At 38.8% G+C, this 25,480-nt stretch overlaps 2 protein-coding genes across 4 annotated transcripts in view; both read left to right on the top strand.

The window, feature by feature from the left end:
* The window catches only part of casp (Fas associated factor casp), a 108,506-nt gene that overhangs the window by 61,666 nt on the left and 21,360 nt on the right, over window positions 1–25,480 (top strand). The window lies entirely within an intron of this gene.
* LOC114358321 (serine protease Hayan-like) lies at window positions 15,844–24,058 on the top strand. 3 transcript variants are annotated; one of them, XM_028312256.1, is made up of 10 exons: window positions 15,844–15,972; window positions 18,088–18,137; window positions 18,313–18,360; window positions 18,821–18,944; window positions 19,425–19,487; window positions 20,160–20,254; window positions 20,692–20,871; window positions 21,344–21,560; window positions 22,549–22,712; window positions 23,608–24,058. In XM_028312256.1, exons 1-10 carry the CDS (start codon window positions 15,936–15,938, stop codon window positions 23,785–23,787), a joined length of 1,158 nt encoding a protein of 385 aa, XP_028168057.1. In that variant the 5' UTR covers window positions 15,844–15,935; the 3' UTR covers window positions 23,788–24,058. The 3 variants fall into 3 exon arrangements, with proteins under 3 accessions (XP_028168057.1, XP_028168071.1, XP_028168064.1); XM_028312270.1 differs by lacking the exon at window positions 19,425–19,487; XM_028312263.1 differs by lacking the exon at window positions 18,313–18,360.

Below are 25,480 nucleotides of genomic sequence, written 5' to 3' on the forward strand. Positions count from 1 at the left end.
TTGCTAGCGCTAACTCAGAGATATTTTGTTCTAATTGGTTACCTAATTTCTTTTTTGGTAGCAAAAAGTTTATTTATTTATTAACTTACCTTCACAGTTACCGCTTATCCAAAGTCTCACCCGATCTTGCATTTGCGTTCATCCCGCTCCTGGTTGTGAAGTTATCTTCCAGTTTTACCGTCAAAAGCAGTTATCTGATTTTAGGTTTACTGCGTCTTAATTCGAGATCTCATCGCTCTTTACTCGTTGAGGCTTTAGCGAAATGGTATAAAACCATAACATTGTTTATCATCTGTTTAGATCATATTCGATGTTGAAAGTGAGTGATTTATTTTGGCTATATTATGAGCGATAATGAAGGTTCCAAAACTGAAAAAAAAACGTATGTAATAAACTTGTGACCACGGCTGCAGCATCGCAGCCGAAACGTCAAGCCGTGAGTAGGTAGGTACATAATGTAACACTATTTTAGTTGAAATAAAAACGGATGTTATAAGTTTTTTAAAAGAAGTCTTACTTTAACCTTAAATAACAAAAAAAATAACACAAAACACACACTTGGTTCAATAAATATACTATGACAAAATGATATTTTACTAAAACCTCAAAGCTTTAATAATAAGAATTCTTAACATAGGTAGTTAATAAAATTACCTAGTTATCTTTTAAAATGCAGTTACGTTATGTTTCCCGGTAGTTTAATTTAAACCTTTACTAATGTTCCATTAACATTTTCGTGGCACAATGAAAGGCATTCTCAAAAACTGCACCAAAAAACGGAAGATTTAAACGGTATTCCTGCGCATCCATAAAAGCGCAATTCTGCATTCTGTTGCGGTTCGCTTGCGTTTTTCGAGCGAACTAATTATTTCGGAGCTCCTCCACAGTTGGAACAAACCAACGTGTCGCTGGAGGCGGATGCCTTTCTTTGATACACGGATGTAGAGAACATTCAGTGATTTGATTTAACTCTGTACTATGGGCCACATTTCCAGCTACCCATTTTCGGTCATGTCGCCTCGTTCTATTACAAACAATCACCATTGCAAGCAAGATGAGAGCAAGAGAAATAATGGGAATGGATAGCTGGAACTGTGGCCCACTGGATGACTGGTAATTCTACGACGAATAGGCAATGTGCCGAGCGCTATATTCACCCATTGGCTTCTCTGTTGGTATCAATTTTAAAAAGGGACTAATCCCACCTCTCCTTAATACTGAAACACTTGTTGGTGTATCTGTCCCTGGTATGTCAATCTTAAATTAGATTAATCTCCACATATTTTGATTCATACCAACCTGCAACTCTTGTGTATTTGTTTGAGCCAATAAAACTCAACCAGTGAGGGAGTACCTACGATCTTGCCTCTGCACTCTGCAGGATATCTTCGTTAGGTCGTCCGACCATCGAGCGTCCTACATTACATTCCCTAGACTTCGTTTTAGCCAAATGACGTCCACTGCTGGATAAAGGCCTCCCCCAAGGATTTCCACAACATTTCCTAGTCTTACCTAATCTCAATTCCAGAACTTGTTTACTCCACAGATTAGGCAGATTAGGCTGTCCCTAATCTGCCTAATCTGTGGAGTATACAAGTTCTGGTTAACAACATACTGGTAAACAACATACTGTATGTCCAAAGCTTACACAACGTTTTGTTGGTTCTGCGGCAGATCAGCGCTGGACTAGAGACCCAGGACCCAGCCCATAACAACTTAGTTTGCTACATCAGCTTTTCAATCAAAACAAATAAACACAATTTCTCTTCCAGTATCCATAACTCTTCTCACTAAATCAGGGAGATGCACCTTGTGTGCAATAATTGCATGTGATGCGGACGAGCGCCAGTCGCTCCGTGCTCGGGTGACTAGGCGACTCGAATAAAATACGGGACATTTTCCTCTAGGCTTACGTGAAAACTTGACCCAGTGCTAAGCTACATCGTCATCATTTCAGCCATAAGATGTTCACTGCTGAACATAGGGGAGCCTAATGAGTTCCACAATGGCCGGTTAGTAACGGCCTGCATCTATCGCCGTTTGTTACCTTTATGAGGTTGTCGGTGCACCTTGTGGGTGGACGTCCTACGCTGCGCTTTAGAGTACGTGGTCTTCACTACAGAACCTTGCAACCCCATCAAATCAACCAATCTCAAAACCTACACCGTTAAGTAGATTAGGAATACATAACATAGGTAGGCAACAAAAATAACTTTGTACGGTCCGGTTCCCCGTTTGATTTTAAGCATTAATAGGCTTGAATTAAATCTATAAAATTATCACTTCACGGGATTTATTGCAACAATATCTATTTTAACGGTAAATAATATTGTTGCAATAAATCCCGTGAAGTGATAATTTTATAGTAAAAAATGCAACATAATAGTTTAAAATATTGAATTAAATCTATTCTAATTTTTACTGCTTAATTGCTTACAATTACATACAAGACCTACGGTAAGAAGTAGGACTTACTATAAATACCTATGTATTCTTAGCTCTCTCACTACCCTCTTATAATTTGGGTCTCGTTATGCTAATATGTGAACATCCGTCGAGACAAAATCGATTGTACTACGAGATGCTCAATGATTTTGTCTTTTCTTATTACCACAATTAAAAGTAATTTCCCTCGGGAAACATGATGAAATTCTAAGAGACTAGTCTCGACAAATTCGAACCTAGGGTAATCCTAGATGAGTCTGAAATCTCTGGCAGCTGTCTGTGTGGGTTGTCCTGTGACCTGTAGGTACAAAACAACTGCTTTCGTCAATGTTTTGGTTTCTATCATGAATCCGTTGATTTAACTGTTTCATGGCTTCGATAGTTTGTGTAGAACTGTATCTAAATATGAACTTAACTAACAAGTACAACTTAACATAATTATCTAATTTGACTTTGTTAAACTTGCAATAAGTAAAATTTTGCGTGTTTTGTTTAGTTAAAATGTTTCGAGTAAGTAAACACAGTTATTCTACAATACAAATTTTTAGGAAAACTTGTGAGCCCATTAAAAACCTGACATTGCCCTCGGTAAGCTATCATCATAGTTACGTACCTACAAGAGGAAAACTCATAACAAGCATAAATACTTACTCGTTAGTAATAATTATGATGTATGCGTGCGTTCACAGCTATTGCATAATTTCAAGGTGTAAGTAGTTAGTTTTGGGAATGCGATCAGAGGTGGAATTGTGTAAAGCAATCGTAATCATTTGACAGTTCATAACGTACGATTAAGTCAGTTAAACAAAGCGTTTGACAGAATAATCGTACGTTATGAACTGTCAAATGATAACGATTGCTTTACACAATTCCACCTCAGGGCTCAGTGCGAATAGTCAGAGAAAAAAAGACCCAAACCTGTTATAAGTAATTCAATAGTGTTTTTAATAAAACTCATTTTTCAATACATACCTTACCCAATACACAATACCCACTAAACTAGGTTTGACAACGGATACCCTCAAATTAGGTGATAGAGGTGCTGCCCCGCGTGCGTGCAAGAAAAGCCTGTGTTGCCATAATTCTCGGGGAGAATGTGGCACGCATCAATGCTTTATTCGAGAAAATGGGGAAAATGCGGTTATACCCGAAAACGGGGAATTCTCCGGCGATTTGAGCGGGCGGTCGCAGAGTATGAGAACAAACGGCTGGTACGTGGCTCAGGCGGTTTTGAGATGTGTGTGGTGTGGAGGAGATATTATTGACCACTAGAAAAGGATTTGTTCAATATTGCAGACAAAAAATAATATTCAATATAAAAATATCATACCAGCAGCCTGCAGCATGGTATATTCTAATATTGTGCTAGCTAGACGATAGGTGCAAGGAAGCATTTAGGTATTCAGTTTGTCTTGTATATTCTCTTTAGCAATGCATCTTCATTTGTTGCTAAGAAGAAATAGGTTATTTAAAATATACTCATGTCCGAAATACCGCAGTGTCTCAAGACGAAAGTCTTCGAGCAGTGTGTGTTGCCAGTGTTGACATATGGATCCGAAACGTGGTCGCTTACTATGGGCCTCATAAGAAGGCTCAAGGTCACCCAAAGGGCGATGGAGCGGGCTATGCTCGGAGTTTCCCTGCGTGATCGAATCAGAAATGAGGAGATCCGTAGGAGAACCAAAGTAACCGACATAGCTCGCAGAATTGCTAAAATCAAGTGGCAGTGGGCGGGGCACATAGCTCGTAGAGACGATGGCCGTTGGGGCAGGAAAGTTCTCGAGTGGCGACCACGGGCTGGAAAACGTAGCGTGGGCAGGCCTCCTACTAGGTGGACCGACGATCTGGTAAAGGTCGCGGGAAGAGCCTGGATGCGGGCAGCGCAGGACCGTTCATTGTGGAAAACCTTGGGGGAGGCCTTTGTCCAGCAGTGGACGTCATTTGGCTGAAACGAANAAGCATAAATACTTACTCGTTAGTAATAATTATGATGTATGCGTGCGTTCACAGCTATTGCATAATTTCAAGGTGTAAGTAGTTAGTTTTGGGAATGCGATCAGAGGTGGAATTGTGTAAAGCAATCGTAATCATTTGACAGTTCATAACGTACGATTAAGTCAGTTAAACAAAGCGTTTGACAGAATAATCGTACGTTATGAACTGTCAAATGATAACGATTGCTTTACACAATTCCACCTCAGGGCTCAGTGCGAATAGTCAGAGAAAAAAAGACCCAAACCTGTTATAAGTAATTCAATAGTGTTTTTAATAAAACTCATTTTTCAATACATACCTTACCCAATACACAATACCCACTAAACTAGGTTTGACAACGGATACCCTCAAATTAGGTGATAGAGGTGCTGCCCCGCGTGCGTGCAAGAAAAGCCTGTGTTGCCATAATTCTCGGGGAGAATGTGGCACGCATCAATGCTTTATTCGTGAAAATGGGGAAAATGCGGTTATACCCGAAAACGGGGAATTCTCCGGCGATTTGAGCGGGCGGTCGCAGAGTATGAGAACAAACGGCTGGTACGTGGCTCAGGCGGTTTTGGGATGTGTGTGGTGTGGAGGAGATATTATTGACCACTAGAAAAGGATTTGTTCAATATTGCAGACAAAAAATAATATTCAATATAAAAAATATCATACCAGCAGCCTGCAGCATGGTATATTCTGCTATTGTGCTAGCTAGACGATAGGTGCAAGGAAGCATTTGGGTATTCAGTTTGTCTTGTATAAATCTCTTTAGCATGCATCTTCATTTGTTGCTAAGAAGAAATAGGTTATTTAAAATATTTAGATATTTATTGAGACAAAATATTATCTCACTTTTTAAAATACGAGTAGACAACTAAAGCTAGGGTTGCCATATTAGATTTGAAAAAAATTGGGAACCATTTTGGGACTTTGGGCGGGAGAAACAATAAACAATCTTAAAATGTGTCTATTAACAACAACTCGGATAACAATTAACTCTGATATCCATCATAGGTTAGGTAAAGACAATATTTTTTACAGAAATAAAGGCTTTGAAAATGCCGCGTCCAAATTTCCTTTTGGACCTCCCGAACCAAGTCGAGGTACCTACTGAGTTGATCTCGCACGCAAAGCCGGGTTGTTAGCTTGCATGTAACGACCAATCCACAACCACTTGCGTATTCAGCGGACAGCCCACGAAATATTGTTGTAACATCAACATAAACATTTCTACTTATTCAGGAGTTGTTAGAAAAATGAGGAGCTCAAAATGGTTTCGTGAAAAGTTGTATCTATTATAAATTTAATTTTTGACGGCACATCCTACTAATTCCTACTAATATTATAAATGCGAAAGTTTGGATGTCATGATGTCTGGATGTTTGGATGTCTGGATGTTTGGATGTCTGGATGTCTGGATGTTTGTTACTCTTTCACGCAAAAACTACTGAACGGATTTTGTTGACACTTTACAGTATTACTGTTTATAACCCAGATTAACATATAGGCTATAATTTATGACGATCTGTGACATACTAAATTTCACGCGGGTGAAACCGCGGGCAAAAGCTAGTGGTTAATATAGCTTCTGTACCATGTAAAAAAGAACTCCCTCATTATGGTAGCAGCTTAGGAGTCGCTGGATGCAGGCCGCTACCAACCGTGTAATATGGATCATTGGGGGAGGCCAATGTTCAGCAGTGGACATCCCGTGGCTGAAATGATAATAATGATGATGATGATATTTAGTTGGTCAGTTAATCGAAACTTAAACAACGAAGACTTAAACGAAGTTGCGTAAACATTACGAAGACATTCAATTAATTTAATAGCTTGTCCCTGATAGTACGAGTACCTAGGCCTAAGTAAAAAAATCTCATTTTCTCTGTTAAATTAGAGAGGGTCGTGCTGCAGTGGAGACAAAATCAACTGAAGATGATCGTCATAATCTTCTTCTTACCTCCATTCCTCTTTAAGGATAAGACGATTACATTTTAAATAGCATAATAGGTATCATGCATGAGGCATTAAACGGGTTTTTTTATTATAAGATTCCCATTTATCTGATCTAGACATAATCTTTCATACTCCATTTGCGCACCATTATGGTTTCAATTTCCCAATCACAGTTGATATAAGTGGGGGGAAACTATCAGACAGCTATCCTGTTCTATGTCCTCTGGTGTGAGAGAGACGTAGAATTTTCTAACGACAGTTTGACATCAGTATCACTCGTAAAGGCAATCCACGCGTCATTAGGCAGGGAACAAATCGAGCGAGGGCTCTTAGAGCGACGTCTGAAAGTTATGCTTGCGTAGCTCTCTTGAGACGATCGGTTAATGTGACTGAAAAAAAATATTTGTATTCTTCTTCCTCTATTTTCAGGTAGCTGAAAACTATAAGCTTCTGCTTTAGACACGGTTCATACGGCAGACACAATTAATTAGGCTGGGTTGCACCATTTTACTTTCGTTCGTTTCAGCCAAATGACGTCCCACAGCTGGACAAAGGCCTCCTCCAAGGTTTTCCACAATGCACGGTCCTGCGCTGCCCGCATCCAGGCTCTTCCCGCGACCTTTACCAAATCCGCGGTCAACAGGAGGCCTGCCCACGCTAGGTACGTCTTACTTCTTCTTCTTATTCGTTACGCTCTTGGCAGAGCGGTCGTGGTCACGTTGAGGCGTTGTTCACATCGGTTGTAGAGGCGGATACAACTCTCCGCACGATCTCCCTCCATCTCTCTCTATTGGCAGACTGTCTGGTGCAGTCACATACGCCGTCTCCCACTGCTGCTTTTACTTGTTCGGTCCAGCGCATTGGTGACCTGCCACGCGATCGGGTTCCTTCGACTTTTCCCTGGACGACCAGTCGTTCTATGGAGTTGTCATCTCGCCTCGAGACATGTCCGAAGTATTGCAGTATGCGCGACTGTACTACGGTTGATAAACGCTCAGTGACACCGAGCTCCTGGAGTATGGACACATTGGTACGGAACTCTGTCCATGATATCCCGAGCATCTTTCTCCAGCACCACATCTCTAGGGCATCTATCTTCCTCTTTTCCAAGTCGCGTACTGTCCATGTCTCTGCTGCGTAAAGAAAGTCTTACTTCTTTACGTCTTACTAAGGTCTTACTTTAACTATAACAAACGTCAAAAATATGTCAAATCCATATAAATAACCCTCCAGTAGCAGTCGGGTAAAACACCGGTTATCGTTATAGTTACGGTTAAAGTTCAGTGGTGCAACTCAGCCTTAGATAATTTACAAGCAAACAATGTTCTTTAAGGGAAATAATAGGAATATTGCATAGGACTCCTGACCTGAGAATATCGAGTCTTTACTTTTCAGTTTTGGTCCAAGGTTAGGCATTATTCAATTTTTTAAACCTTTGCATTGTGCTGATAATAATGAATGAGCTAACTTGATTAATGTTTTTATGCAGAACAAGGCAGGCCTTCATTGGTTGGGTAATTGTGGCGGTCAAGCTGTGGATCCTGGCTACACAGGAGTTGCAGTGGTGGGAACGAGAGGTGGGAAAAGTCCCGAGAACAAGGCAGGTATTTGACCACAATTGCACCTGATGTTAAGTGAGATACAGTCTACGACGGTACATTATTATCTATGTTCTGTAACTCAACTGTAAGTTCCTATTCACTCACTTTAACTCAAGCCAATTTGTGTTCAATCGGTCTGCAACTCTCCCCACATGCAGATTTAGAAGCTATGTTTGTCCTAAGTTTCTGTACGACGAACGCCTTGTAAATCCAAGTGGCAATTCTGAACTTCGCCGAAGCTCATTTAGAGGCAAACGGCTTAAACGCAGCGAGCGAGACAGGTGACTAAATAATGGTTTAAGTGACAAGCAACATACTAAAAAACTGATAAAACTAATTTTATTATTGCAAGTAGACTTTCAAACAGCACTTTTACACGTCCCAGTATTAACCTTACCACTGCTTTGGGACAAAAAATGGGGCAGTGCTGAGAAGAAGCAGCGCAAGAAACTCAGTCACTATTGTCAGCCTCTTTTTTAAGGGTTTACAGTCTTTATGTAGGTACTATCTGAGGAGCCTTTAAATTATTCTAATCACCAGGTTTTCAAACCTCTGGGTTAGAGGTGAAAGTTGGCCGACTTATATGATTCAGTGGCTCCTTAATAATTTAACGGTTTCATAAGAATTTAGTATGAGAGACACTGCGATAATTTGGAAGAAAAGATATACGGTGAAGCCTGGTGGACAGAGAATCTGGTGAAGGTTGGTGGTGTAGTGGTGAAAGTTGCTGTGAAAATCCGAGTGTATTCTATTCGATGAAACGAACGACAAAAGATCATAGTGGCGCAAGTACACTATGCGGAAAATTGATCGAGACGAAGCGCTAGATCGCACACCGAAGTATGGGCTACACATGGGTGGGGGAAGGAGAAAGTACCTAACCGAGATGGTGTTCACACTACTTGGATTGTGAGACTATAATGTTGAATTTGAAATAGGTAACGATCGATAATAATAACGACATTTTGAAACACAGCCAGAATACGAGCATGTTCTTTGTATTTCAATATTCATTAACCTGTCGTCTCCTGCACCTTACGCCAGCTGTCTCCGCTCAAGTCTGCAACTGCAAATAAACGTCACTATGAGATAGCAACGCGGCGTGTTTTGAATGCAACAAATCTATTTGATTCGAGACACCCTGCGTTTTGAGTTTTTTGGGAAGGTATTAAGTTCGTTCGTTTCAGCCGAATGACGTCCACTGCTGAATAAAGGTGGGAGGATTTCCACAAAGATCGGTCTTGCGCTGCCCGCTTCCAGGAATTTGGTAGTAGACAGCATTAAATCATTCCAAGACACGACTTCTTCCATTTAGCACAGATACTTTTATTGTGGTNGGGGGGCCCCACCCCCAATTCTTTTTTTTACTATTTAGTGTCATAATTTTGTAGCGGTTCATACAACACATATTCCCATCAAATTTCATCACTGTAGTACTTATAGTTTCCGAGTAAATCGGCTGTGACAGACGGACAGAAGGACAGACGGACAGACGGACAGACGGACAGACGGACAGACGGACAGACGGACATGACGAAACTATAAGGGTTCCGTTTTTGCCATTTTGGCTACGGAACCCTAAAAAAGACCCTAACCTGTTAATAAGTAATTCAATAGTGTTTTTTAATAAAACTCATTTTTCAATACATACCTTACCCAATACACAATACCCACTAAACTAGGTTTGACAACGGATACCCTCAAATTAGGTGATAGAGGTGCTGCCCCGCGTGCGTGCAAGAAAAGCCTGTGTTGCCATAATTCTCGGGGAGAATGTGGCACGCATCAATGCTTTATTCGTGAAAATGGGGAAAATGCGGTTATACCCGAAAACGGGGAATTCTCCGGCGATTTGAGCGGGCGGTCGCAGAGTATGAGAACAAACGGCTGGTACGTGGCTCAGGCGGTTTTGGGATGTGTGTGGTGTGGAGGAGATATTATTGACCACTAGAAAAGGATTTGTTCAATATTGCAGACAAAAAATAATATTCAATATAAAAAATATCATACCAGCAGCCTGCAGCATGGTATATTCTGCTATTGTGCTAGCTAGACGATAGGTGCAAGGAAGCATTTGGGTATTCAGTTTGTCTTGTATAAATCTCTTTAGCATGCATCTTCATTTGTTGCTAAGAAGAAATAGGTTATTTAAAATATTTAGATATTTATTGAGACAAAATATTATCTCACTTTTTAAAATACGAGTAGACAACTAAAGCTAGGGTTGCCATATTAGATTTGAAAAAAATTGGGAACCATTTTGGGACTTTGGGCGGGAGAAACAATAAACAATCTTAAAATGTGTCTATTAACAACAACTCGGATAACAATTAACTCTGATATCCATCATAGGTTAGGTAAAGACAATATTTTTTACAGAAATAAAGGCTTTGAAAATGCCGCGTCCAAATTTCCTTTTGGACCTCCCGAACCAAGTCGAGGTACCTACTGAGTTGATCTCGCACGCAAAGCCGGGTTGTTAGCTTGCATGTAACGACCAATCCACAACCACTTGCGTATTCAGCGGACAGCCCACGAAATATTGTTGTAACATCAACATAAACATTTCTACTTATTCAGGAGTTGTTAGAAAAATGAGGAGCTCAAAATGGTTTCGTGAAAAGTTGTATCTATTATAAATTTAATTTTTGACGGCACATCCTACTAATTCCTACTAATATTATAAATGCGAAAGTTTGGATGTCATGATGTCTGGATGTTTGGATGTCTGGATGTTTGGATGTCTGGATGTCTGGATGTTTGTTACTCTTTCACGCAAAAACTACTGAACGGATTTTGTTGACACTTTACAGTATTACTGTTTATAACCCAGATTAACATATAGGCTATAATTTATGACGATCTGTGACATACTAAATTTCACGCGGGTGAAACCGCGGGCAAAAGCTAGTGGTTAATATAGCTTCTGTACCATGTAAAAAAGAACTCCCTCATTATGGTAGCAGCTTAGGAGTCGCTGGATGCAGGCCGCTACCAACCGTGTAATATGGATCATTGGGGGAGGCCAATGTTCAGCAGTGGACATCCCGTGGCTGAAATGATAATAATGATGATGATGATATTTAGTTGGTCAGTTAATCGAAACTTAAACAACGAAGACTTAAACGAAGTTGCGTAAACATTACGAAGACATTCAATTAATTTAATAGCTTGTCCCTGATAGTACGAGTACCTAGGCCTAAGTAAAAAAATCTCATTTTCTCTGTTAAATTAGAGAGGGTCGTGCTGCAGTGGAGACAAAATCAACTGAAGATGATCGTCATAATCTTCTTCTTACCTCCATTCCTCTTTAAGGATAAGACGATTACATTTTAAATAGCATAATAGGTATCATGCATGAGGCATTAAACGGGTTTTTTTATTATAAGATTCCCATTTATCTGATCTAGACATAATCTTTCATACTCCATTTGCGCACCATTATGGTTTCAATTTCCCAATCACAGTTGATATAAGTGGGGGGAAACTATCAGACAGCTATCCTGTTCTATGTCCTCTGGTGTGAGAGAGACGTAGAATTTTCTAACGACAGTTTGACATCAGTATCACTCGTAAAGGCAATCCACGCGTCATTAGGCAGGGAACAAATCGAGCGAGGGCTCTTAGAGCGACGTCTGAAAGTTATGCTTGCGTAGCTCTCTTGAGACGATCGGTTAATGTGACTGAAAAAAAATATTTGTATTCTTCTTCCTCTATTTTCAGGTAGCTGAAAACTATAAGCTTCTGCTTTAGACACGGTTCATACTGCAGACACAATTAATTAGGCTGGGTTGCACCATTTTACTTTCGTTCGTTTCAGCCAAATGACGTCCCACAGCTGGACAAAGGCCTCCTCCAAGGTTTTCCACAATGCACGGTCCTGCGCTGCCCGTATCCAGGCTCTTCCCGCGACCTTTACCAGATCCGCGGTCAACAGGAAAACAAACAAGGACAACAAAATATGTCAAACTCCTTACAAATAACCCTCCAGTCGCAGTCGGGTAAAACACCGGTTATCTTTATAGTTACGGTTAAAGTTCAGTGGTGCAACTCAGCCTTAGATAATTTACAAGCAAACAATGTTCTTTAAGGGAAATAATAGGAATATTTTATAGGACTCCCACCTGAGAAAATCGAACCTCAAACTACTGAGCCGAGAGTTTCGGTCTAAGGTTAGGCATTATTTTTTTTTTTAAACTTATGCATTGTGCTGACGATAATGAAAGCTAACTTGTTTTTTGTTTTATGCAGAACAAGGCTGGTTTGACCATAATCGCACATGATGTTAAGTGAGATGCAGTCTACGACGGTACATTATTATGTCCTGTAAGTTCCTATTCACTCACTTTATGGCCCAGAACAGACGGTGAAACGCAACTGCAACGAAACTGCAACTTTCTGATGATTCTGATGAATGAAACTGAAACTGAAAGTTTCAAACTGGTCGCATCATGTGTGGTCCTTAGATTAATAAAACCTAGATAGATAGTCAGTGCATGAAAGGTGAGGCAGATTTTAGTGAGCCAGAATGGCTTACTCGTAAACGTCACATGAACTGTCAAAGTGAAAAATTGGTAAACACGTCCGACGACTTTTAATTAATTAAGACGGTTTGTACTGTGAAAGGGTGTCTAAATACATCAGAAAAACGAAAGAAAGTGACCAGTGTTACATTTCATAAGTAAGTATTACGATTCGACGCGTATTTTGCTTGAATTTGGCTTTCAAAAATTAAATACGGGAATGATACCAGTAACAAGAAAATTTATTTCCCAATTGTTCGCCGTACAAATACACTTCCTTTTTTATGAAATCGAGACTTTCAAGTCAATTTATCTTATTATAATTAGGTAGGTACTTTGAATTCAATAAAGAAGTAAGTACATGATGCGTTTTGTTTTTGTTAATTATAAAATAATCAAAAACGTATTAAAAATTACCCTACATTCGGGAAAATCGCGTTCACTGTCTACACTCCCCAACAAAATTGACACTAATGACATAAGATTTTTGCCTCACTCTTGACGAAGCGTTTGTATGAAGACTATCCATCTAGGTTTTATTAATCTAAGGTGTGGTCTCTCAACGGACGCTATGGCAGAAACTTAGATGCAACTCAAAAGTAACTAGCAGTTGCAGTTTCGTTGCAATTGCTTTTCACCGTCTATTCTGGGCCTAACTCAAGCCAATTTGTGTTCAATCGGTCTGCAACTCTCCCCACATGCAGATTTAGAAGCTATGTTTGTCCTAAGTTTCTGTACGACGAACGCCTTGTAAATCCAAGTGGCAATTCTGAACTTCGCCGAAGCTCATTTAGAGGCAAACGGCTTAAACGCAGCGAGCGAGACAGGTGACTAAATAATGGTTTAAGTGACAAGCAACATACTAAAAAACTCATAAAACTAATTTTATTTTTGGAAGTAGATACTGCGATAATTTGAACGAGATGTGAACAAATGTGAAGCCTGGTAGACGGACGATCTGGTGAAGGGCGGAAAGCGTCTAAATGCGAGCGCCTAAATTCGTAGGACCTTTGTTGTTGAAATCCGTGGAGGAGGCCTTTGTCAAGCCGTGGACGGAATTCGGTTGAAACGAACTCGTAAAGATTGCAGAAAGACGCTGGATGTAAGCAATAATTATCTGTCCAATCTTTCGATAAGGTCTCTGATTAGCAGTGGGCGTCCTGGGGCTGCAATAACTATGATATCTGTGGCGTCACGTTCGTAGGGAACGCGGACGAATGCTTGAGGCAAAACGTCAATAGTGATGTCAGGTTTTTAGTGGGTAGGCCCTGCCCTTCTGGAGGAGGGAGAATCCCACATAACCCACTAGCTACCCCCGCGGCTGGTGGGTATACAAATAAAAATCAGTGTATTAAAAAATCTTCGTCATCAAGATGGAGTTCTTACGAGTATGTTCTTTGTGTTACAATATTCATTAACCTGTCGTCTCCTGCACCTTGCACCAGCTGTCTCCGCTCAAGTCTGCAACTGCAAATAAACGTCACTACTCACTACTTATGAGATAGCAACGCGGCGTGTTTTGAATGCAACAAATCTATTTGATTCGAGACACCCTGCGTTTTGAGTTTTTTGGGAAGGTATTAAGTTCGTTCGTTTCAGCCGAAAGACGTCCACTGCTGAACAAATGGCTCCCCCAAGGTTTTCCAAAACGACCGGTCCTGCGCTTTCTGCATCATCAAGCATTTGGTAGTAGACAGCATTCAATCATTCCAAGATACGATTTCTTCCATCTAGGAAGGAATATCGAGTATATTTTCAATTTTCTATTTATTTCTAGAGTAAGCGAATTGTTGTCATAATAATCATCTTTGTTTACAAAATACCTAAGTAAATGGAATACGAGTCGCGTTTTGACTAGTGTGTGTTAACTACCCTAACAGTACAACATGATCACGAATTTTCGTGTTCAGGCTTGCTATTTTGCGTTGAAAAAATAGTTATTAAAGCTAGACGAAGCCAAACATTGAGGTTGACATTTTTGGAATGTAAATATGTGTAACCTACGTATATTTGTCATTTTGCAGTCCACATTACCCCTGACAGCAGAGAGTTCGTAGCCTCGTGGTCGTGGGTACGTGATTTCACATAGATAGTACCTACATATTTATAAAGCGATACAATTTTTTCGGATTTGAACTCGTGACGGGTGCAAAAAACCGCTTACTCGAGCATCGTTTAGGAAAGAAGTTTAGAACCTGTTCAGTAGTCTTTGTGTATATTATCCCTAATAGCTAAGAACTATTCCCGAGACTTCAACTCATTATACTATTTCCCGTTTTTGTAACATTTTTCTTACTGATCCGTCCCTATGGGCTGTAGCCTAAAGCCATCCTTAAAAAATGGGCTATCCAACACAAAAATATTTTTTTCAAATCGGATCAGTAGGTAGTAAGTTCAAGTAAACAAAAATAAATAAATCAGCTTTATAAATTATGTAGAATGGGACGTTAAAATATATTAATGACAGAATGAAAAGTCATTTACCAAACACTATTAAACCACAGACAGTTAAAGTTAATAAGTTTTATTTAATCGGACCTTTGTCCCAACTAGGAAAAATAGTGTGTAATTAAATAAATTCGATTACCTACAAATGATAATAGCATTCTTAAACTCGTGGTTTGAGATTCTGTCGGTACTTCACAATACTTAACACAATGGAAATTGAAAGAGTAAGTTCATTTTTCCATCATTTTTATCACTAAAGGTCTCAAATCTCAATTATATGTCAAAGATCTAAAAAAAAAATGAATAATGATGATTATGTCTAAAGAGATCTTAATCAGATCAATTTTATTAAATATTATTTATGACACAAAAATTTAAAACTAAGAGGCAAAAGGTGTAATTAATTAAATTAAATTAAAAAAGTGAATGATTGACGTTAAGAACCTCTCAAATGTTGTTCCGAAGTGGTGGTCGGGAAACTTATACTATTTGGGCGTGTACAAGTGCCTCGAAATTGCTTAAATTACTTAACCTACTACCGAAAATCTTGAATTAATATGAAATGATAATTGACCACATCAACAAACAATTTAGTTGTTTGTTCGTACAGTTTCGTACTTCGTACCAAATTTGTAGTCTTAGGCCCAGAACAAACGGTGAAACGCAACTGCAACTGCTAGTTACTTTTGAGTTGCATCTAAGTTTCTGCCATAGCGTCCGTTGAGAGACCACACATGACGCGACCAGTTTGAAACTTTCAATTTCAGTTTCATTCATCAGAATTATCACAAAGTTGCAGTTTCGTTGCAGTTGCGTTTCACCGTCTGTTCTGGGCCTTACTGAGTGTTAATCTACGATAGCCGTACAAAATAACCTGTTTGGAAGTAAGTGCCTGTGCCTCATCACAACAAATGAGTACATTGCCGTAAACGCAGCGCCGGCGGACCACGGTTTTGAGTGATTTTCTAAGAAATAAACAAAAATGAGACTGGTTGTAGTGTTAGCGGTGGTGTTATCAGGTAAATAATGAATAATTATACATAAAATACTTCGAAATTATACATGAAATATAATGACAAAGGATGTTAGACTGAAAAAGATGTTGATTTAATGGGTATTTTTTTTTGTTTGACGTGTGGAGTGGACAAAATTAAAGCGGCAGAATTTGTTTTACGATATTAAACATTTGTGATTGTTGAATGAAACGAATGATACGTACGTAGCATATAATCTACTGTATTAGAAAGTAAATTTTTATAAGCATGTTACCTACTTACCAAAAATAATTCGATAACAGTATAGGAAAATCGTATTCTAAAAATTTTTATTTTCCGGGAAGAAAATCTTTGTTTTTTTAGTCAGGACGCATTGCATGATCCAGACCTATGTTCCAGACCTATGGCTGAAATGATGATGACGATGATGATGATGATCATTATCTAATCATTTTTAAAGTTTTTGTTGGTTGTCTTGTCCTTTACATTTGTTGATTTCGAATTTTACCTGACGCCCGTAATTCAAGTACCTATAGGCACAGAATACATAATAGTAGCAACAGAAATTGCACTCCTTTGTGTAGGATCAGATGCCGACATTTTAACGGTAATAATAATAATGCAAAATATCCAACGCACATGGTGCATTCGAAATCGCACCTTACTACTACGCTCACAAGAGCGCATTTTTTTTGTGTTTAGAATTGATCTACGTCACCGCTCAAGCGTCAGGGTTGTATGAGCAAAGTGAAATAAATAAAAACTTAATTTTAAGAAGCATTTATTGTATTTACGATTAGAAAACTTTAATCTAGTGGAGTTTGTATATTCGTACCATCTCTAAAGTACCTATTAATAAACTTCAGTGTTGCGATAATTCGAAATTAAACGAACAGTTTTAAAAGGTGTAGTGTCGGAAAATAGACTCGGTGAAGTAAAGTTAATGTTTTTATTAGCTAAATTTTTTTTTATGCTATAGTTTTTTGTCATAAGTATTTCAAAATAATTTATTATTAAAAAAGTGTAGTTTTTTTATTATTTAAATCACTACAGTTAATTATTATTCCTAAATATTAAAATTTTTCATTAAAGAAGAATAACAGTGCTGTTGGAATAATAAACCTTGATTGCGACTATGATCGACCGAGCGTGTATAGATACGCGTGTGCAAACAGGCGCGTGGCGGCCCGGACTGATTTGCAACTTGAAGTTGTCGCGTGCTGTAGGTAATTATCTCGGCCGACATAGGCGAGTGACGGAGGCCTGCTATAGGTAAGTGGGTACCTTAAAAATATGTACCCAACTGTTTAGCACGTTAATGTCGATAGCATATCAGACTATACATTTTTGTTTCAAAATAACCTGTATTACAACGAGATAAGACGCCACCGTGGTAAGCTTGAGGTGCTTTTTCACAGAATAAATAATAGTACCAAGGTAATACTTAGTATCAAGCTATAAACCTCACAAACAATGGGATTTGTATGTTTTCCCAAATGAACTTTCTCGTTAAGTCACATTACCGCAACATTAAGGCACATTAAGGTCTGTGACCTGTGACCGATTGCAAATAAGGAAAAACCACAAGAAAAACGTACACTTGTAGGTATTATAGATATAGCCTAGTTGCGAGGTGCCCTTAATATCTGTTATCTACTGGGTTTTTAAGTAATTAATATACAAATTTTCCTCAATAAAGATTCTCTGATAGTACACACTACAACACCTACAAGGTGGACCGACGACATCGTAAAGGTAGCAGGGAAGCGCTGGATGCAGGCCGCTAACAATCGATCAACGTGGAAAGCATTAGGGGAGTTAAAAGTTCAGTACCTAGTAGTGGATGTCCTATGGCTGAAATGATGATGATGATGATGACACACTACACAGAATACTGAATACTTACCTATTATTATATTTCCAATACCAATGCAGGAAGACATTCTGCTACGGGGCATAATAATTAGTAGATATACTAACTTAACGACTTTAATGTAGTTTTAATACGTTAACTTAATATTCTTCAGAATTAAAAGATAATGAACTTAATTATTTACACCTATAGGTTACTATAGTAACAAAGTTCAGTAAGTCCATTATTGATACACACGATAAAATAAAAAATCATTTTTTTTTCAGTTTCAACTGCAGCGGATTTTGAATCAGAACATGGATCAAGGCAAAAGCGAGTAAGTTTTTTTTTCAATTTTAAGATTCTTTATTTAGTACTTTTAATGTAAATTATAACTTTAAGTGGGAGAAAAGGACACTATGCATGCAAAGCTACTGGAATGGTTGGTCAACTAATGAAATAAGATCTATATCCAAGTTTTTTAAGTTATATTATTTATATTTAAATTCCAGCAAGACGATAGATGGATATGGGGACCATTTAACGATGCACCAGTTGTAGTAAGTGGTAATAATTAACGGTAATTGTCATTAATATCACACGAGTGCACACTCACCTGTCCCTAATCAAGCCGAAGACCCAAGAGCTCAATCGTCTGACCCGAGATTTTCCTCGAAGCGCATCCATTTTGAGGGGCACCTAATTAAGCGCACCAAAGTATTCCTCGAAGCACACCTATGTTTACTAAAATAAAGAAGAAACTTTACGTCTACTAAGATGAATGAAAAGTACCAGGGTAACATACATACCTAAGGTGTATACCGAAGATATCCCGTACGTCAGTCTGTACGAGATCAAATGGCTCTCAAACAGCTTGAAAAACAATAAGGCTCGTGAATCTGGATGCAGATAGTGCAGAACTGGTCGTTATGCAAATCCTCGAGGGAGGCCTTTGTCCAGCAGTGGACTTCATTTGGCTGAAAGTAACAAACAATTATTTATTAATAATATTTTTCTCAGAGAGCTCAGTCAGAACAAATAACTGCTACAGAAGCACCTGCTCCTGCAAAATCAAATCCCTGTGACCCGTTTAATCCTGTCAAACCTGACTTTAGAGCTCCTGGACGAAGAAAATCTGACGTCAGTAAGTTCACTTTAAGATACAATGGACATCATGCCAAACTTTTATAAAATGTTCTTCACAATCTTTTATTACGTCGTGACGTCACATCGACACTGATTCCTGTTTTGTGCTCTGGTACGGACAGTGTACCTACCATGAGTTTACGTTAGGTGTGCTCGCTAGCGAAATCTCTATGAAGATTTTGTTTCTTAAAAGTAGCCGCTAGGGGCGCTCCACAATATGTCATACAAATAAATGTCATTTTTTACGCAGTCGCTAGCGAGCACACCTAACGTAAACTCATGGTAAGCACACAGATCAAACGCGTGGAGGTGTGCGGGTAAGTTCTGGAGGGAGAGTCGCATTCCAGCGATTAGGTGCGCAGTTAGCTTGATCTGGTTTTACACATTTTGCTACAAAATAGAACCTATTAACAGCTGCTTAAGGGATGCCTCAATTTTGATAATGTTACCTAAAATGTTTGGTACTAATTTTTTTCAGAATGTTTCGAATACATTTGGGAGATGAAACGTCGAAATGATCAACAAGAAAGTCACAAAAAATGTAAGTTAAATCTCTCACTGACCTACGTAATTATGAGCCGAGTTGCACCAGCTAACTTTAACAGTAACTATAACGATAACCGGTGCGTTTTGTATGGAGTTTGACAGATTTTTGACGTTTGTTAAAGTTAAAGTAACTTTTACGGTAACTATAATGATAAGTCAAAGTAAGATGGTGCATCCCAGCCTTATTCGTGTGCAACGCAGAAAATATGACTGAATGAAAAGATAATTACACTACAATGACACTGAAAACCAGCGCCGTGGCCTTCGTCACCGTGGGCCACGGCATATGCTGAGTGGGGTCCCGTTGCAGTGGGCATCTTGTTGGTGGATGGGTGGCACTGCTCAGTTTACTCTTGTTTTTATTTTTTCTTCTTCCATTATTATGTGCCACTGTCATGTCTATGTAATTGCCTGTATGTATTTGTGTGATGTCCATTGTAATAAATGTATCTTTCTTTCTTTCTTTCTTTCTAATTAGAAAATACATAATATGAATATCCCTTAACCCTGGTAGATTGAATAATGACTGAAGATTGATTTTTATTAGAAGATAAAACTGGGAAAACGGGCAAAATTGTCTATAAATCCATGGAACTAATCATTACCTACATAACAATTTATTCTTTCGTTAAAGCCAATATTTTTACTTTAATTTGAAATGTTTCAGGCCAAGAGTACCTCGTAGAGTCGGGGAAGCTTCCTTTCTTCAAACATCTCGTGATTGGAGGCAAAGAAACTTTGCCTGGAGAATATCCTCACATGGTAAGTTACCTTTACCATTCATTACCTACTCCTGTTTACTATGTTATCCTGAGCTTACTTCAATATCCTGAGCTGAGATATTGTGATTTTTAACAACAACTCATTTAGCCGATTGTGAGCGATCCTTATAATTTTTTGATATTTTTAATCATTCGATCAATTCCTGATAAGTACGTTTAGAGATGGTACCCGTAGTACGAGTGCCTACTGATTTGGGGTTTACCTACTTATTTCATTACTACAAGAGAAAACATTTGAATTGCGGATAAACAAATGACATTTGATTTTTTTAATAAATGGAAAAGAAGCGGATAAAAAATTTAACAACGTAAAATAAATGAAGGCTATAATTAAATATTTTTCGCTGTTATTTATTTGAGGTGGATAACTTATTTGATTCTTTTCTACTGTTAATATAAAGACTGCAATAATTTCAGGGTGCCATTGGCTGGAAGGCCAGCATTGGGACGTGGATCTTCAAATGTGGGGGGTCTCTCATCAGTGAGAAGTTTATTCTGACTGCAGGCCATTGCTCCAAAGCGTCTTCGAGGGACACCAGCATAGCCGACGTCGACCCCAAGATCGTGAGGCTTGGGGACAAGAACATTCTGGATATTGTGAGGATCATTTGACTTTGAAACTAAAACAGACGAGTCTTCCAGTAAATCTCCTTCTCCATTCTACTGATTAAGTTCGTTGAGAGTTCCAAAATAGTAAGCTAACCCTTGGACTACTCAACCTTCACTGGTTTAAACAACAGTTGCAGTAGAGGAACCGAGAAGTGGGATTAGTCCACTAGAAGAAATGGCACAGACATTTTTAATATTTATTAAATACGACTGCACGTAAGTGCAACTTTTGCGAATTTATGGCTTCTAAAATAATGTAAAATGTGAAAGTGTGCATTTCATCCTTAAAGTGACTTAGAACTTGAACTGCTTGATAAATTGATACTTGGTGACAATACATGATCCTATAAAACCCTAAACAGACAGTTTGTAATTTTTGAACTTAATTGTCTTTGTTTCAAAGGTTTAGAGAAGCTTTCTCTTTAAACATTCCAAAGTAATATTTACTAATTTTGTACAGAGCTACAACAACCTCGGACCAAGAGACTACAACATCTCCCGGGTGATAGTTCATCCTCTATACAAACCGCCGAAGAAGTACAACGACATAGCTCTGATCGAATTAGCAACTCCCGTGGACTTCGACAAGTTCACCCAGCCTGCTTGTCTATGGGGAAGACCAGATCTTCAAGGAATCAATTCTGCTTTTGTGACTGGATGGGGCGTTGTTGAAACAGGTTAGAATAAATTAAACAGGAACTATCCGCTGAGTTGCCCATGTCAACTGGCATATGACGCCGATCAAACGCCGTGTCATATGCCAGTTGACATGGGCAACTCAGTAGTACATATAGCGCATACATATAGCGCTAGGTGTAGGCTGCCACCAACCGACCAATGTGGAAATCATTGGGGGAGGCCTATGTTCAGCAGTGGACGTCCTATGGCTGAAATTATGATGACGATGACAAGGCAGCAAAAGTCTCTGTCTTCCAATTCGAGGGTCGGTAGTTTGATCCTCGTCAGCCATTAGACTATAGGCAAGCATGATGTCAATTTTTTATTTTGGTTTTAAAGATGGACCTCAATCAATAATAGAAATAATGGTGAAAGAATTGCTTCAGTAGCATAAATGGGCTTTCTCAAAAACTTTCTTCTCTATTAGGTATATTTATCTTTGTGAGGTAGGTATAATAATATTACGTGCACCAGTGTTATTTGAAATAGGTACCTACTTGCCTAATTATAACTAACCTTCCTCGTATGACTTCATTGTTGCACTAATTAGAGTACCACAGTTCCCTGATTACGGGATACTTACTCGTAATAGGAAAATTCAAATTATTCCTATAGCATTTAAAATCCGTGACTTGACTTTCGATTTAAAATGAGAATTTCCTGGTAAATGTATAGTCGTCATTCTCAAAATCAAAAACAAAATAATTAATTACTGTGGCTATTAGACTTGTACTGGTTATTTAGACTGCTGGGTCACTAGTGTCTGCCCCCCACTAGGTGAACCGATGATCTGGCGAAGATCGTGGGAAGCTTTTTGATGCGGGCTGCACAGGACCAGTCGTTGTGGAAATTCTTAGTGAAGGTTTTTGTCCAGTTGTTGACGTTATTTAGCTGAAAGGAACGATCGAACTGGCTATTTTAATCCTTGTTAATCCACGATAAAAATAAATTTACTTGCTATTTTAACCAACGTCTCACCATTTTCAGCTGGTAAAACTACATCTCCTGAACTGCAAGCAGCCTCAGTGGACTTGGTGGACTCCCAACAGTGCGACTCTCTGCTCCGGCCTTCCTGCAACAGACACTGGTGCGGTATCCAGAATCACCAGATATGCGCTGGGAAGCTGACTGGGGGAGTCGATGCCTGTCAGGTAAATGTAGAGCCAAGTTGTAAATCTTCGATAATGGGCAGGATACAAAGAATTGACGGCCAATGGTACGGCAAGTTCCTGGAGTGGAGAACACGTACCGACAAGCGCAGTGTTGAACGTCTACCCACAAGGTGGGGAGACGATCTCATAACAGAAACTGTGGACAGCATGTGGATGAAATGATGATGATGGGGATCCCCATTTAGATATTAAGGGCGTTTATTTTCTTGAATTTGCAATATTCTCGAGAAACTGTTCCCATTTGCCTCTTCATTAGAATCTTCTTCGGACTTCAACAAATACACTCGACAGCAAATAAATCGCACCACCCGCGACAAGCACTTTCAAACGTATGCATCCCCACTTCACACCAATATTAGTACCATTCAAAAGCCTAGTTCTAAACTTCATTTCATTATAGGAAAGGTTTTTACCCCAAAAATGTTTCTTTAGAAGGATCCAGAGTCACTTCTTCAAAAAATAGATAGTTAGGCTTGAGCCAACTTTTATGGCTATAAAACTGTCAAGTTGGGATTAATCGCTATCTATCTGTTAAAGAGGACACGTGTGATCATTATTTGGTTTTATAACCATAAAATTTGGTCTAATTGATCCCAGAGGTGAGCCCAAAGTGAGGTCTTTTTTCAAGTCACATTTATGGTATATGTTAATCATTTATTAAGAAATTAAATGTGTTTTTCTTTAAGGATATTTATTGGGCTTTCAAATAACACCAATATTGTTGGGGCACCATTATTGTGTCAAAAGAAAATCTTTAAAGTTCGCGTCGCGGGTGGTGCGATTTATTTGCTGTCGAGTGTATTTTGGAAGAGATTGACCAAGTTGTTTTTGTACTACAATAAGCAGATCCTTTCTTATCTTTATTTTTTTACAGGGAGATTCCGGCGGTCCTCTTCAGTTGAAAGTCTCTCTTCCCATCAATGATCAAGGCTCCATGAACCAAGTGATAGGCGTGACGTCATTCGGGATAGGCTGTGGTCTTCCCAACTTGCCCGGAATCTACACGAAGGTCTCCAGCTTTATCGACTGGATTGAGAACATCGTGTGGCCGTAACGAATTGACATTTGAAGTAGTTTTTATTGTTATGTTGTATAGTTGGAAATAATGGAAATTAGTTAACGATGTGATGAAAATAGCAATTTTAATTCAACCATTGGAGTATTTCATAGCTTGGCTCCAATCAGTAAAAGTTGTGGATTGTTGTGTTATGTTAGAAAAACAGGTCAATTCCGAGCTGGACTCATATGAATCAAGTTTAGGTTTACCAATAAAATGACAGTAACATATAGCATTAAAATTATTATTTTTGTATTTTTTAAATGTGGATTGTGTTTTAATTTATATTGACAATTAAATTGTGGAGATATTATTAATTATACTGGAGATTTGTCATTTCAATAAACTTGACCGTTGACTAATCGAAAGTATTTTATTTTCTTTAATCAGGTCGTACATTTGATACCTGAGGTGGAATTGTGTAAAGCAATCGTTATCATTTGACAGTTATTCTGTCAAACGCTTTATTTAACTGACTTTGTCCGTGCTTTATACGTTATGAACTGTCAAATGATTTCAAATCATTTTTTGCAAGCTACTTAAAAAGCCCTTTATTTTGATGATACCCCATTCGATAGGTTTTGAGAAAAAAAATATTTTTTTAAGAGTTTAACTATGGCGCCTATTTAATCCGCCATTTTGATTTTTTCCAATTTTAATATAGCCAGTGTCACTCTCACGATCTAGACGAATCTAACGACACCTCTCACGCTAAATTCGGTCAAGCCGTTTAGGCTGTAGGCCGTGCCAAAGAAATATACATACATACATATAATACATACACTCGAAAAACATAACCCTCCTTCTGGCGCAGTCGGGTAAAAACTACCAGACTAATTGTTATTATCGCATATTAATAATTCGTTACCTTGATTCAAGTATAGCTTTTGTCCGCGTCTGATGTCCTTAATCTATAAAATTGAAAAGTTTCATCAACATTCATCTTGAAATGTTTGCGTAAAGAAGCAACAAACTTATCCTCACAAAGACTTCATATTTTATAGATTCCCCAAACTACCGTTGATCGTTTTGCAAGCGCCAGAAAATCACCATAGCGAACAAAACCGGCGTTAAATCGATACATAGCTCGGGGTCGAAAAACACGAATTCATTTTTGATGAGTCGAGCACGATCTGATATTCATGCGGGCCACGATTGAAGAATAATTCTCTCGGGTACTGCGACCTGGGAGCTGAGGCACAAAATATGTAGTAACAGAAGACAATAACAAGAAGAAGATGGTTCAAACTTGGAGTGCAAGTGTTGTAGGGTTTCCCAGTCGATATTTAGCGCATGATGTCGTGCTTTGCGTGCCCAAACAACTGCACGCAGGAAGATTTAATGAATGCTACTGAAGAGTGATGTCGACAACAAACCTACACAGTGTCAGCCCAAAACTCCTCCACAAGAGTTACGTTGTCAGTTCATTAAGTCTTGCACGACATCATGAGTGTTTCGTCGACTGGGGAACAAAACCATACTTGCACTCCAAGTTTGAGTCATCCAAGAATCCCCACTTGAACATATTGTCCATTACGGCCGAGTTGCGTCCGAAGTCTATTTAAAGACTTCCAGGTAAGCAAGGGGAGCTCATTCATTAATTTTGCTTTATGCACATAGACGCGTCTTAAGCGGGTGGCATTCGCGCTTGCACTGGTTTAAACTGGTTTGCGATTTTTGGCGATGAACG

This window comes from Ostrinia furnacalis, unplaced genomic scaffold (assembly GCF_004193835.3).
Source record: "Ostrinia furnacalis isolate ACB-3 unplaced genomic scaffold, ASM419383v2 OfSCF0283, whole genome shotgun sequence".
NCBI classification, from domain to species: domain Eukaryota; kingdom Metazoa; phylum Arthropoda; class Insecta; order Lepidoptera; family Crambidae; genus Ostrinia; species Ostrinia furnacalis.

Excerpts from the sequence above, each read along its gene's own strand:
- LOC114358321 (XM_028312256.1), top strand. The coding sequence starts at position 15,936 with ATGAGACTGGTTGTAGTGTTAGCGGTGGTGTTATCAG. Across the intron at positions 18,361-18,820 it reads TTAACGATGCACCAGTTGTA|AGAGCTCAGTCAGAACAAAT; the intron begins GTAAGTGGTAAT and ends TATTTTTCTCAG. Across the intron at positions 20,255-20,691 it reads CTGGAGAATATCCTCACATG|GGTGCCATTGGCTGGAAGGC; the intron begins GTAAGTTACCTT and ends CAATAATTTCAG.